Source organism: Tasmannia lanceolata, unplaced genomic scaffold (assembly GCF_043159265.1).
Source record: "Tasmannia lanceolata isolate RefF3 unplaced genomic scaffold, GAP_Taslan_0.1 ptg000044l, whole genome shotgun sequence".
Taxonomy (NCBI): Eukaryota; Viridiplantae; Streptophyta; class Magnoliopsida; order Canellales; family Winteraceae; genus Tasmannia; species Tasmannia lanceolata.
This window is the reverse complement of record NW_027518721.1, coordinates 20,417,674-20,431,597: the sequence shown is the minus strand read 5'-3', so window position 1 is coordinate 20,431,597 and position 13,924 is coordinate 20,417,674. Positions and strand designations below refer to the sequence as shown.

Sequence of the window (13,924 nt, the reverse complement as noted above, 5' to 3'; positions counted from 1 at the left end):
CTCTCTCTCTCTACTTTTTCCAGTTATTTCTTCTATGTCTGAAGATTCATTAAAAAACCCAACTCATTTCAATCATGTTGGGTGCATCTGATCACGAAGCCCTTCCTCGGCCTGCTTAAAAGAACACGGGGTGCCTTTTATAATTTTAGAGAATAATGGGGATTATTGCATTGCTTCTCTATTATGGCAAAACCGATGGAATGAAAGTCCACCGCTTTTTTCTAAGATTATAAAAGGCAACCCCCTGTTCTTCATGGCTTCTCACCTCTATACACCATCGCCATCATTTGGTACCCTAGAGGATTCACGGTCCGATAAGCTTCCAGGTATAGGATGAAGTGCTGAAAAATAAAAATACGTGAGATTTTGAAATGAAATGCAAAAATTTTATTTTATAAACGGGATCCCATTTTAGAAGTGTTTTCTTGTTGCCTTTATTTTCCTACTACAGGACCACTCCAACCCAACACTTGTTGCAAGATTCGCATACCCCAAGCTTTTCTTGTAACCAAACACCATTTCTCTTTGTTTTTATCATTTGTTCACACGTCTTCTTACTCACCCGATCTCACCACTTGCACCAAAGTCTGTCGGCATATACTTCTTGGCACACGTTGGCATGAATTCACGCTCAGTGTTACCGGGGTCGTTTCCCTCTATTGACCTGCAATTTGGATCGCACAACCCGAAACATGGTTCCTTTGTGATCTGGGTAGCAACTCCAAACATGGTTCATTTGTGATCTGGATCACTAAAAATAACGATCCGTAAGAATGAAAGAGAGATGCGTGCCAACATACGCTGAGAGAGACATCAACAATGACTTTTCAATCTAACTATTCAGTTCACAATTTACACGCAGATATCATGCTTCATCTATTGTCTTATGCTCTTGAAACTTTGCCATTTCCCTTGTTGTTCAAGCTCACCAAACTTTTTGGTTGATTATAATTTCATATTCGTTCCTTAGTTCACTTCATTTGACAATTTTTACTAGCTTCCAATCCCATTATGCCTGTTATTTTGGTTTTTTTAGAATTGATTTTAAGTCCAAATCTCACACACATACACACCAACTAAGCCTACTCTCATCGTACCAAGTACCTTGCTACCATTGTAGTCTATACCCGTTCTCATATCGTGTACTAGAACGAACCACGTTCCATGTAACATTTGTCATGCTCGATGAATTTAATGCTTCTCAGACAATGGTACTTATCCCTTTATCTACCACATCCACATATGAATATAATTGGGTGCAAGTGGTTTTTCATACAAAACAATTATGATGGTTCCATCCAATAGATAAAGGCTTTTCGGTTGCTAACCATCGATTTTTGGGGCATAACTTTGATGAAACTTTTAGCCCCATAGTTAAGTCCCCTACAATTCGAATAATACAATTGTGGCCTCTTCGCCAACTTGACATGGGTAATGCCTTCTTACATGGAACCTTTGATACATATGTATACAAAACAACCTGCTGGTTTCATTGACCTCGCCAAGCCCAGCTTTGTATTCAGTTCATAAATATCTTTACAGACTAAAGCAGGCCTATGGGCTTGGTATAGTTGCTTCAAAGATGTGTTTCTTGAGCTTATAAGTTAGGTTAACAGTGCCAACAACATATAATCTCTCTTCTATTTGCACTCCCCAACTGGATTAGTTCTTTTTATTGGTATATGACGTTAACATAATTATTATGGGTGGTTTCCGTGCGTAACCCTCAAACTCATTATATCGCTCTCCTTTCCATTTGATCTCAAGGATCTTGTTTCTCTTAATTCCTTTTTTCGAAATGGAAGTTATCTCACTCACCGAAAATTCGCTCTTGATCTCTTAGATTGCATTTCTATGACTGGTGCGAAATCAGTTGGAACTCCAGCCGCTAGTGGGTCCAAATTATCCAGACCTAACGGGTCCAACATATAATCAGATGTAATCCAACCATTGTATTGGAAGGTTTTCCAAAGGGTTTTTTTTCCTCATACTCGGTAAGCAGAAGAGAGGGTTGCTCTGGGTTGCATAGAAGGCTTAAGACAAAGGTTTTATCGGACCGGTGTGATGTAACATTGAACTATTTTGGTTCTAAATAATGGATTGTGCATTGCCTTGTCCATGAAGTAGCCCATTATGGTTAACCACGTAATTCTTGTTTTCATGTGGCTGTTTGTATTGCTTCCCTTTGGTCGTTATGTTTTGTTGGTATATAGATCTTGTTTGTGTAAGATTTTAGATTTTTTCGTGTGTTCGCCGGTGATAGATTGGCGGCTACATTGTGAAACAAGTAAGCTTGAATCCCCACGAAATGTGAAAACCAATGTGGAAATGATCAAATCGTTGGTCCACGTTCGTCGTTCGGCTAGTACTGAAGCATATCATTTTGCTAGGGATGGGGTGAATTGAACTTCTTCCTCCTTAATTTGATCTTTTCTTTTCTGGATTTGCTAGGGACCATCGCAAAAGCCATTTCACGGACCGGTTGTTGCATGAGAGAACAGCCACCTCAGAATAATTAAATAAATAAGACAAAATCTGTTGAAAAGTGAGCCTATGTAGCTGCTCTCTCATGCAACACCCTCTCATGCAACACCGGGTCCTGGAAATTCATCCTACGATGGTTCCTAGTGTTGTACTCATCTCCTGTCCGCCTTGTTCTTGGCATTTGCATTTTCTATTTCACCCTTAAAAAAAAAAAAAAAAAAAAAAAAGACCAAATCGTTGGGTCAAAGGCCAATAAATGAAAGAAGAGTTTGATACAGGAGAAATGAGGGGTGTACATATCAAAACAACGTCGACACAAAAAGGAACACCAGATGAAATAAGCTTTTTCAGATAATAAAATGATTGCATCGGCGGTCACGTAACAACGCGCATTTTAGCGAAACCCTGTAAAAGAAATATAATTTAAAGCAGTGCTACTGATATTCGCACTACATTTTTTGATAATGGCACGAACTCACGTTGTCTTTTTTATTTAATTAGCTACCAAATGTTTTTGGGAATGGGAAATCATAGTTAAATAAAAAAAGACAACGTCAGATCACCCCATTATAAAAAAAAATGCAGTGCAAATATCAGCTGTCTTCAAAGAAACCCATATTCCCTTCATTTCCTTTCAGTCTTCAGCAACAGAAATACAAAAAGAAAACCTATCACTCTCATTGTTCTTCTCCTCCACACGTGTGGGAGATGACATAGGCTTGTAAAGTGGAGGAGAAGAACAAGGACTCACAAACGGAATCTCTTTCTCAAAATCATTAAAACTCTCATTTTGAGATTTCTCCTCTTCAGATTCCAAATCTTCTATCTCCTCTTCGATCGTGAACAAAACCCTAGATGGCCCACCCAAACCCTCCCATTTCATCCGATCTTGCAACACACACTGGCCGGAGTCCGGGAATATGACCGGAGCTCCGGTGGGATCGACTTGGGACTGGGTCTTCCAGCAGAAGAAGTAGAGTAGCTCCTTAGATGGGTTATTGTACGGTTCGCCGGAAATTTCCTCGGTTCCGGTGTTTTCTCGCCGGAATTTTCTCCGGAGAAGGTAGCAGAGTCCGGCGATGAGAGCGACAGTGAAGATGGAGAAAACAAAAGTGAGTCCGATTACGAGTTTGCTGAAACCGTTCATGGCTTTCAAAATTCAAAATTCTCTTCTCAAAACATACAGAGAAAGAAGAAAGAGAGAGAGAGAGAGAGAGAGAGAGAGAGAGAGAGATAACAAGAAGAGTAATTCCTCTTTTTTTGTTGTATTAGTATGGTTGTTGGATAATAATGATGACGTGGAGAAGATCTCTAATAAATAATTTAAATAGGATAATGATAAATTCGCATCCCCTTTACGATAATTTGCACCACTGTTAACCTGATATTACGTCAAAAAGCGTTAAAGTCTTCCACAGTTCAGGTTACAAGAGTGCGAATCATCCGACAGGGGGGGTGCGAATTTATCAGCTCCGTTTAAGTAAGTAAACTGAACTGATTTTTGGGAAAAATACCCTTAGACCCGCTGTGGCTTCTGACACATTCAACTTAACTCCAAGAGTTAAAAAAGTTACAAGTAGACCCCTGTGGTGTCAAATCGCAACAAGTACACCCCATCTGTCAACTGCCCATCAGATAACCTGACGGAAAGACTAAAACTAACCATGGTTAATATTTTGAGGACAGAAATACCCTCATCTGCAGAGGGATTACGGTTACGCCATTTGTCACCGCCTTCGACGCCACCACAGCCGTCGCGTCTCAGGCAACCGCCGTCACGTCCACTACATACACTCGAACCCCATCCCATGGCTATATCAAACCAACATTTTAAGAAAAAAAATTTTGATAAAAATGAAAAAATAATGCCCTAAAACATTAGGGTTTTTATTCAAATCATTATAATGATGTGAATGAAGACAAATAAAACTCCTAAATGGAAGGTTTATGTTGATAAATCAGCAAGGATTTGAATCAAACCCAATTTTTATTTGTCAAGTATGAAAATCCTAATTTTCAGTTGGAGAAGATGAGGGCATTTTGGTATTTTCCCATACGCCGTCCCCTCCGTCCAATTAAAAAAATCCAATGAAACCACATGAGGTCTACTTGTCACTTTTAAAACTTTTGGGGTTAAGTTGAATGTGAAACCCAAGGGAATATGTTCATTTTTCCCTTGATTTTTTTTTCCAACGGTAGTTTTGGTAATAAGTAGAGCACATGAAAGGTACGATTGCACCAACACCGATAGCTTCAATAAATGCATACCACATTGTCGACAAGGGCCCACTGAAGAGACTATTTCAAAAGTGAATGTTATGAGGTGGGCCAAAAGAGTAGGCCTCCTCACACGTCCAAGGCAAAGGCTTGCAACAAATGGGTAGTCTTGGTTATGTTTATGAGGAATGCTTATTTGGGGGAGGTGGGGCCACGAGGCACTGGGTCCAGCTTTGAAAGATCTGAACTGTCCATTTTATATATAGATCTTGCTTTAGAATTCCTTTGCCTAGAAAAATCAAATATATTTTTCGTTGAACATGATTAGTCAAAAACTACAAGGTAAGATATAGCCTACTTAAAAGGAAAACTAAATAGTTACACCTGTAATTCTAGATATGACAAATGTGAACACTATTTTAAATAGAGTACTACTATGGAGAGCGAGAGTGAAACTGAGAGTAGAACCTAACAAATCCCCACGTCACATGGTATGGTATGGGATAGGTAGTTTTGCCATTTTCATGGAGAAAAAAGCCAAAAATCAAGGGAAAGATTGCTAATGTGTTAAGAGGCTATTTGTTCGATTCCACTCTTGGTACCCGAATTGGTTACCATATCATTATTCTTTTAAATATTGAAATACCTTAAAGGTTTTATTATTATAGTTATAATTATCTAACTAATCAAGTTATACTAGAAAAATATATCTATGTTAATTGATGTTAGGATCTGTTGATGGTAAAATTGGATCACGCGGAAGCCACGTGACGCCCCCACACAGGTGAAACGAGCCCACACGACCAGCTACTATGCTGAGTGCCGCAAAGAACTGGGTGGCCGGTCAAAGGCTCCTCGGAGTTGAAGGCCATCGCCTGATAGACTGCCTCGTAAGGTTTTCCATCTTCCAAGCTTGCCTTTATGACCACCATTTTGAAGATCGTTCTCTCCACCCTAGGGGACAACGCATCGTCTTGTCACTCTCCAGCGCTGTCATTACCAGTGGCTAAACAAAAATTCAGCCTCCACCGTATAGGATCGTGTATCTGCCAGCTGCCAAACTATCACTACCTGAAGCTACACTAAGTGCACGTCTTGTCACATTATTCCCCATATCTGTACATGCATGAGTTGCGTCTTCAATGATTATCACAGTGTCACGTTGCACTCAAGAACATGGAACTCCGTCTATAAAAAAGAACCCTCTACTCCACATCCAGGGCTTTTGGTTCTTGGCCCCTGGACCTCTTCGGAGCACAACATACACACCAATACCACCCCCAGGTTTGTGTATCGACCTGACCCTCCTAGCGGTCGTCTCTCTCTCTCTCTCTCTCTCTCTCTCTCTCTCTCTCTCTCTCTCACACACACACACACACACACATTAGTGTTCAACTCTCATTCTGGTTCTAACTTGAGTGTTGAAGGGTTCCCTCAGAGTTCCAACTCCAGGCGGTCCTTAACCTTTTATTAGTGAGTGGAAGTTGTAGGTCGAGGCAATCTTTCTCTCTTCCTTCCGTTAGAACCAGGCATAACATATAAGTTCTTTTTCTTTCATGTTTGAATCTTTATACAGGTTGGATTCAATTACTTGTGGTACTTTATTAGTATAATCTGAAATCTTCACACATAAAATGTTTTCGATCAAATAATCGTAAGACGTGACTCCCTTAATGTAATAAAATGGCTAAGAGGAAGGCTTGCTAATCTATGGAGGTTTGCATAGTGGGTTGATGAGATTTTGGATCGAGTGACAGGATCTCCATCTCATTTCACCATTTGAGAAATTGACAAACAGTGATGTGGAAATCCTTGCCAGGGAGGGAGTGACTAGGGTGTCCTTGGAAGCTTTTTGAATTTCTCCCCTTGATGGTTGATGATTGGGATTATTTTTTGTCTTTATTTTTTTTTAATTTGCTGTACATTCTTGATCATCCGCTGGCCAGGGCATCCCGATTTTATTTATTAATTCAATTATCTATCATTCAGAAAAAAAGAAAAAAAATCCGAAATGCTCATGCAATTTTTTACCACACCATATCTACCTACACATGACCACACTGTATAAACCTGGCAAACGGGTATGCCGGGTTTGACCTGACTCGTACTCAAATGGGCCGGGTCCTAAATGACCCGTAAAATTTATGGGTCACTAATCATGGACCCGGACCCCATCCGTAAGGGCCGGGTTGACCCGCGAGTCTCCCTTTTTATTTTATTTTAAAGATTTTTTTGTTGTATTTTCTGGGTCTCGCGCTGGTGCATCTACTACCGTTAACTAGGGCCACATTAAGGATCCCTTTAACAGCTAGATTTCTAATAGAGAAGGATACAAACTGCCGTGATATCGATGAGATTTTTGGATAGCCTCGTGATTCAGTGAGCATCTGACGTGACCGTCGAGGGGATGGAATTAGAATCTGAGGCCAAAAATCACAGGGAACCTTAGCCAGAAAAGGGTTAAGAAGTTGAAGACATCTTGTAACGGTCAATCATGTCCCGTATGAAGAGCCAAGATGTGACACGTGGAAACAAAAAATAAAAATAAAGGTAATGTGATATCATTTCTGATGCCTCGGTGACAAGGCCCGAGAAATTACTAAAAACTACTTTATTTTAAAACGTGTAAAACCTCCTATTTACGGGTACCGGCGGATCCACCTGGACCGGCACAGTTTTTACGGGTCGGGTGGATCTGCAGGTCATTTTAAAACGGGTCAGAAATGAGTGACCCGGACCCGAAAAACATAAGTTTAAAGACCCACAGGTCCCGGTCACTTCATGGCAGGTCTAACACTGTAAGTAAAACACAAGTTTAAAGACCTTCCAGCCTTTTCTCGTCTAAAAATTAGTTTAAATTTAGGTTTCATTTCATGCCCCTTGAATCTAAATCCAACGGTTTGGAATTTTCAGTATCAAACTATGCTTTTCCACCGCCATTGAACAGATGACCAAGAGTAAAAGTCATCAAACAACATTAAATGCGTCTCACCAGTCATCAAACACAATAAATGCGTCTCACCAGATAGCCTCTAAATATATCTCAAATGGCAAAGAAATGTTCACAAGTTTTGTAGGAATTCGTGAAGAAGATATTGTGGCGCGGCGTTTTATCTTTCCATCATTCATCTCAAAGACATTTATAGAATGAATGTGTGATCCTTGCCTCAATTCTCCTTTTGAGTGTGAATAGTCTGATACTTGCCACTGGAACTTGTGTCAAAAGAGATATGGGGGTTCCATCTTTTTATCGATGGTTGGTAAATAAGTATCCAAAGATTGTTCAAAATGCAGTGATAGAAAAAGGAGAATCGGTTGATTTAACTCAACCTAATCCAAATGGGATGGAGTTTGATAATCTTTACTTGGATATGAATGGGATTATTCATCCATGTTTTCATCCAGAAGATGATGTTCGTTCTACTCTCTCTCATCTTTCCTATCCTTATTCTCTTACGTGACATGTATAAATTTGGATATGGTATTACACCTTATATGAAAAGGTGACTATTATTACTATTATTAATATTTTTTCTCATTACATGCAGCTTTTCCCACCCAAAACTTTCGATGAGGTGTACAAGAGTATTTTTGAGTACATAGATCAGATTTTACGTATTGTGAGGCCAAGAAAGCTTTTATACATGGCAATTGGTGAGTGCTTTTTTTTTTTTTTTCAATGGTAGGTGAGTGCTTTTACATGGACTATTGTGGAAGATGAACTTCAAAGTGGGCTAGATAGTTTGGTCCTGTTTGGATTGAAGGGATTTTTTGAAAAAGTTTGGAAGAGAAAAACTTCTCCAAAATTTTATGCTTTTACATTGTTTGATTACATAACATATATAAATAGTGACTTGAATGACTACGTTTGAAGTTTTATGGGAAATTTGTTAGGAAAATGCAAAGATTTCATGATATTGTGAAGTAAGGGTAGAGTTGCAGAATTTGTAAAAGAGGGGTTGTCAGGTTTTTAAAAGATGAAAATACCCCTCTTTAGTTTTACTTTTAACCCATGAGTTTTTACTTTTAACCCTTATTTTTACGTTTTAACCTTCTCTCTGTTTCTCTCTTCCCAAACGACTCGCCGGAGAAACTCGCCGTCGACCTCGTCTCCGACGTCGCTCCTGACGGCCGTTGTACTCGCCGGAAGCAGGAGACCCATAAACTTTCACCGTTTGTCACTTTTCCCATTCTCTCTTCCGAAACGACGGTTTATCTCGCCGGAGAAACTCGCCGTCGACCTCGTACGTCTCTCCCGAAGCCCGTTCTACTCGCCGGAAGCACGACATAGTCGGCGGAAACCACCCCCTCTCGCCGGAATTCAGTTTCCTCTCCTACACGAAGGTAATTTTCAAATATTTCTTCTAGGGTTTAGTTTATTTTGGGTTTTTTTTTAGGGGTTGGATCTCACGCACTTTCAACAATGTTTGTTGCTCTACATTGCTCTCTGAAGCTCTTTTAAGTGCCTCTTGACAAGTGTGTGAAACGGATATGCATTAGTATGTAATTTTTAAGGCTTTGAAATGGTTTCGAAGGGGTTTCATTTGGAGGGTTTTGGAATTTTGAGGGTTTCAATGGGCTGGAACTATTAATTGTTAGGAACAAAATATTTTGATATAGGGTTTGTAGGTTTTCAATGGTTGGGCATTGATTTTTGGTTTGAAAGGGTTTGATTTAGGGCTTTAAATGGTTTCAATGATCTCATTTAGGGTTTCAATGGGTTTGAACGGTTTAGGGTTTGTTGTAGGGTTTTTCAATGCTTTAAGTTAGGGTTTCAATGGTTTCAGTGGTTTGAATGGGTTAATTTAGGGTTTAGTTTCAATGGTTTCAATGGTTTGAAAGGGTTTCATTTAGGGTTTGAAACAGCATTTTGGGATTGAAAGGGTTTCATGTAGGGTTTCATTATTTTCATTTTGGGTTTCAAAGTATTTCAATGGTTTAGGGTAAATTTTAGGGTTGATTTAGGATTTCAATAGTTGTCAATGGTTTGAGTTAGGGTTTTAGTTGGGGTTTCAATTCTTTCATTTAGGGTTTCAATGCTTGCAATGGTTTAAGGGGTTTCAGTTAGGATTTCAATGGGTTTCAATGGTTTCAAAAGGTTTCATTTAGGTTTTCAATGGTTTTGGCATATTTCATGTTGGATTTCACTCTAGTTCATAGGGTTTCATTTAAGGTTTGAAAAGGTTTCAATGGTTTATGGTTGCATTTATGGTTTCATTTATGCTCTGTATGGTTGCCGGGTTTTTTTTGTTCCTGGGAGTTATGTGGGAGAAAAAAAATACCCTGGGAGATAGGTCGGAAAAAAAAGTCGTAGAAGTATCCTGGTAAAATAAAAATCCCATGTTTGGTTGACCGGATTATGGTGGGAAAAAAAAAACCTTTCTTTGGTTGGTTGAAATGTTGGGTAGAAAAAAAATCTTCTGAAGCTTATTTTTGGTTCCTGAGTTTATTTATGTTCGTGGGGTCATCTTGGGATGGGATGAAAAGGCAATCATTACAAAAGTGGGATTAAAAAATTCACCCCACAAGTAATCATTACAAGAGTGGGATTAAAATAAAGCTAGTGCTAAAAGGCAACCAAACATGGGATGGGACCAAAATTTAACTAACTCTCCCACATAACTCCCAGGAACCAAAAAAACCCGGCAACGAAACAGAGCATTAGTGTTTCATATAGGGTTTTAATGGATTTAATGGTTTGAAGGATTCATTTATGCTGTGTATGGTTGGCAGGTTTTTTTTGTTCCTGGGAGTTATGTGGGAGAAATAAATACCCTGGGAAAGAGGTGGGAAAAAAAAAGTCGTAGAAGTATCCTGGTAAAATAAAAATCCCATGTTTGGTTATGTGGGAGAAAAAAATAGCCTGGGAGATATGGTGGGAAAAAAAAAACCTTTGTTTGGTTGGTTGAACTGTTGGGTAGAAAAAAAAATCTTCTGAAGCTTATTATTGGTTCCTGAGTTTATTTTAGTTCCTGGGGTTATGTTGGGATGGGATGAAAAGGCAATCATTACAAAAGTGGGATTAAAAAATTCACCCCACAAGTAATCATTACAAGAGTGGGATTAAAATAAACCTAGTGCTAAAAGGCAACCAAACATGGGATGGGACCAAAATTTAACTAACTCTCCCACATAACTCCCACGAACAAAAAAAACCCGGCAACCAAACAGAGCATTAGGGTTTCAATGGTTGCATTGTGGTTTGAAAAGGTTTTATTTAGGGCTTATGAAATTGGAACCAGTATTCCATGGAAGTTGGATCCATGGAACCAAATATTAGAAAGTTGGAAGCAGTATTCGATGGATCCTCTATCTAGTAATATTGGCCTGGATCCGCTAATCAGTAATCTGTTCCAACAGTCTAATATGTGGTTCCAACTGTCGAAATTGTTGTTCGAAAGGGTTTCATTTGACTTGGTATTTCAGCATTTTTCATTTTCGGTGTGAAAGGGTTTCATTCAATGCGTTTCATTCACTTGGGGTTTCAATGGTTTTGAGTGGTTTCAATGGTATGCATGGATCTTCTCTGCGGTAAAGAGTGGTTTTGTTTGAAGTTTGTAAATGTTTTTAAATTCAAGTATCTATATAGTGTTCCAGTACGGAACCACATTTTCTTCGTCGGAACCATTACGGAACCACATTTTTTACCCCAAAACCATTACTGAACCACCTTCTTCACCCCGGAACCCAGAAGGATGCCCATTTTATAAGCCGAAACCACTACGGAACCACATTTTCTACGTTGGAACCATTACAGAAACACATTTTTCACCACAAAACCATTAAGGAACCACATTTTTCACCCCGCAACCACTAGGGAACCACATTGTATAAGCCAAAACCACTACGGAACCACATTTTCTATGGCGGAACCATTACGGAACCACATTTTATACCTCGAAACCATTAGAGAACCACATTTTTCAACACGGAACCACTAGGGAACCGCATTTTATAACCCGAAACCACTACGGAACCACATTTTCTACGGCGGAACCATTACGGAACCACATTTTACACCCCGAAACCATTAGGGAACCACATTTTCTACGGCGGAACCATTACGGAACCACATTTTACACCCCGAAACCAATAGGGAACCACATTTTTCACAACGGAACCAGTAAGGAACCACATTTTATAACCCGAAACCACTACGGAATCACATTTTCTACGTCGGAACCATTACAGAACCATTTTTTCTACGTCGGAACCATTACGGAACCACATTTTTCACCCCGAAACCATTACTAAACCACCTTCTTCACCCCGGAACCCAGAAGGATGCCTATTTTATAAGCCGAAACCACTATAAAATGTGCTTCCATAATGGTTCCGCGGTAGAAAATGTGGTTCCGTAGTGGTTTCGGCTTATAAAATGTGGTTCCCTAGTGGTTCCGGGCTAGAAAATATATTTCCCTAGTGGTTCCGATGTATAAAACATGGTTCCCTAGTGGTTCTGGGATATCAAATGTGGTTCCCTGGTGGTGTCGAGGTATGAAATGTGGTTCCTAATGGTTCCGGGGTTGAAAATGTGGTTCCCTAGTGGTTCCGGGGTGGAAATTGTGGTTCCGTAGTGGTTCTGAACTATAAAATGTGGTTCCGTAGTGCTTTTGGCTTATAAAATGTGGTTCCCTAGTGGTTCCGGGATAAAAAATGTGGTTCCGTAGCGGTTCGGAGGTATAAAATGTGGTTCCCTAATGGTTCCGGTGTTGAAAATGTGGTTCCCTAGTGGTTCCGAGGTATAAAATGTGGTTCCGCAGTGGTTCAGGGGTATAAAATGTGGTTCCGTAGTGGTTCCGGGGTATAAAATGTGGTTCCCTAGTGGTTCTGAGGTATAAAATGTGGTTCCGTAGTGGTTTGGACTTATAAAATGTAGTTCCCTAGTGGTTCCGGGATAAAAAAATGTGGTTCCGTAGCGGTTCCGAGGTATAAATTGTGGTTCCCTAATGGTTCCAGTGTTGAAAATGTGGTTCCCCAGTGGTTCCGAGGTATAAAATGTGGTTCCGCAGTGGTTCCGGGGTATAAAATGTGGTTCCGTAGTGGTTCCGGGGTATAAAATGTGGTTCCCTAGTGGTTTCGACTTATAAAATGTGGTTCCGTAGTGGTTCCGATGTCAAAATTGTGGTTCCCTAATGGTTCGGAGTATAAAATGTGGTTCCGTAGATTACCATACAATGTCCCAGAACCATCACCACAACCATAGAAAGTGACATGTGCACTACAACCATAGAAAGTGACATGTTCACTACACCATCCACTTTCACAGCCATGAACAGACCTAAACATGCTGAGAAGGGCTGCTAGCCAAGAAAATCCATGACAGGAGTCTGAAACTGAAAGTCTAGTTGCACAAAGGGGAAACCCGCCTTCTATGACGATCTCGGTCTCCTCTTCTGATAGTTTCATTAACAAAATTTTGCTTCATCTTCAAAAAAAAAAAAAAAAAAAGAAAAGAAGAAGGGAAAACCCAAAAAACTTCTACTCAACTGTCACCAACTTCATATAAAATCATTAAAGAACAGAAGATATAATGAAATATCTGAAGATTTTCTAAAGAAAACAGTCTGAAATATAAATGAGATAACCAACAAAACCACAAACAATAAAATCCATGACAGGCGTCTAAAACTGAAAGTCTAGTTGCACAGAGGGGAAACCCGCCTTGTATGACCATCTCGGTCTCCTCTTCTGATAGTTTCATTAACAAATATAAACCATAGTAACATATCACTTCATAACAAATATCAACCATATAACGATCAAAGTCATCCATGGTACCGGGCCAGAAGAAAATCTCGTCGCCTGTGGTGGGAAGAGAGTTGACTTCACAAAACTTCTCCATGGTCATGCGAAAGGTTTTATTATTGACTGTGGACTGGAAGAACTTATAATCTTCGTCGACTCTATAATTGGCATAGAATTGTTTCACAAGAGTCGGGTATGAATCGCAGTGTACTCCGAGAAAATTGACCCATCCAAAGGCCACAAAAAGGGATCGAACATCATATGCGGCAAGATCTTCAAAGACGATTTTCCTACCTCTCAATATGCCCTTCCTTTCTATACGACGGACAGAGGATGCCGCCTTCACGGAGCCGACCTCGACATCCTCCTCTCCTTCGCCCGTATATTCGGCTTCCTCGGAGGGAGGTGAGGGAGGGGAGGGCTCACGGACAGCCTTCCCTTTCCGTTTGCGGCTGAAAGAGCCTTCGGGCACAGT

At 40.0% G+C, this 13,924-nt stretch overlaps 2 protein-coding genes across 2 annotated transcripts in view; one reads left to right on the top strand and one right to left on the bottom strand.

Moving 5' to 3' along the window:
- Positions 1–3,118: 3,118 nt before the first annotated feature.
- LOC143863409 (uncharacterized) lies at positions 3,119–3,631 on the bottom strand. The gene has a single exon (XM_077374073.1). It carries the CDS (start codon positions 3,629–3,631, stop codon positions 3,119–3,121), a length of 513 nt encoding a protein of 170 aa, XP_077230188.1.
- A 4,268-nt stretch (positions 3,632–7,899) lies between these two features.
- LOC143863408 (5'-3' exoribonuclease 3-like) overlaps positions 7,900–13,924 on the top strand; it is a 31,560-nt gene continuing 25,535 nt past the window's right edge. Inside the window, exons 1-2 of the mRNA XM_077374072.1 lie at positions 7,900–8,114; positions 8,250–8,355. Of these exons, the coding sequence (XP_077230187.1) occupies positions 7,932–8,114; positions 8,250–8,355 (289 nt within the window). The 5' untranslated portion in view covers positions 7,900–7,931. The remainder of the gene's footprint in view (positions 8,115–8,249; positions 8,356–13,924) is intronic.

Bases quoted from the DNA above. Each gene is read 5' to 3' on its own strand.
- LOC143863409 (XM_077374073.1), bottom strand. From the start codon at position 3,631: ATGAACGGTTTCAGCAAACTCGTAATCGGACTCACTTTTGTTTTCTCC.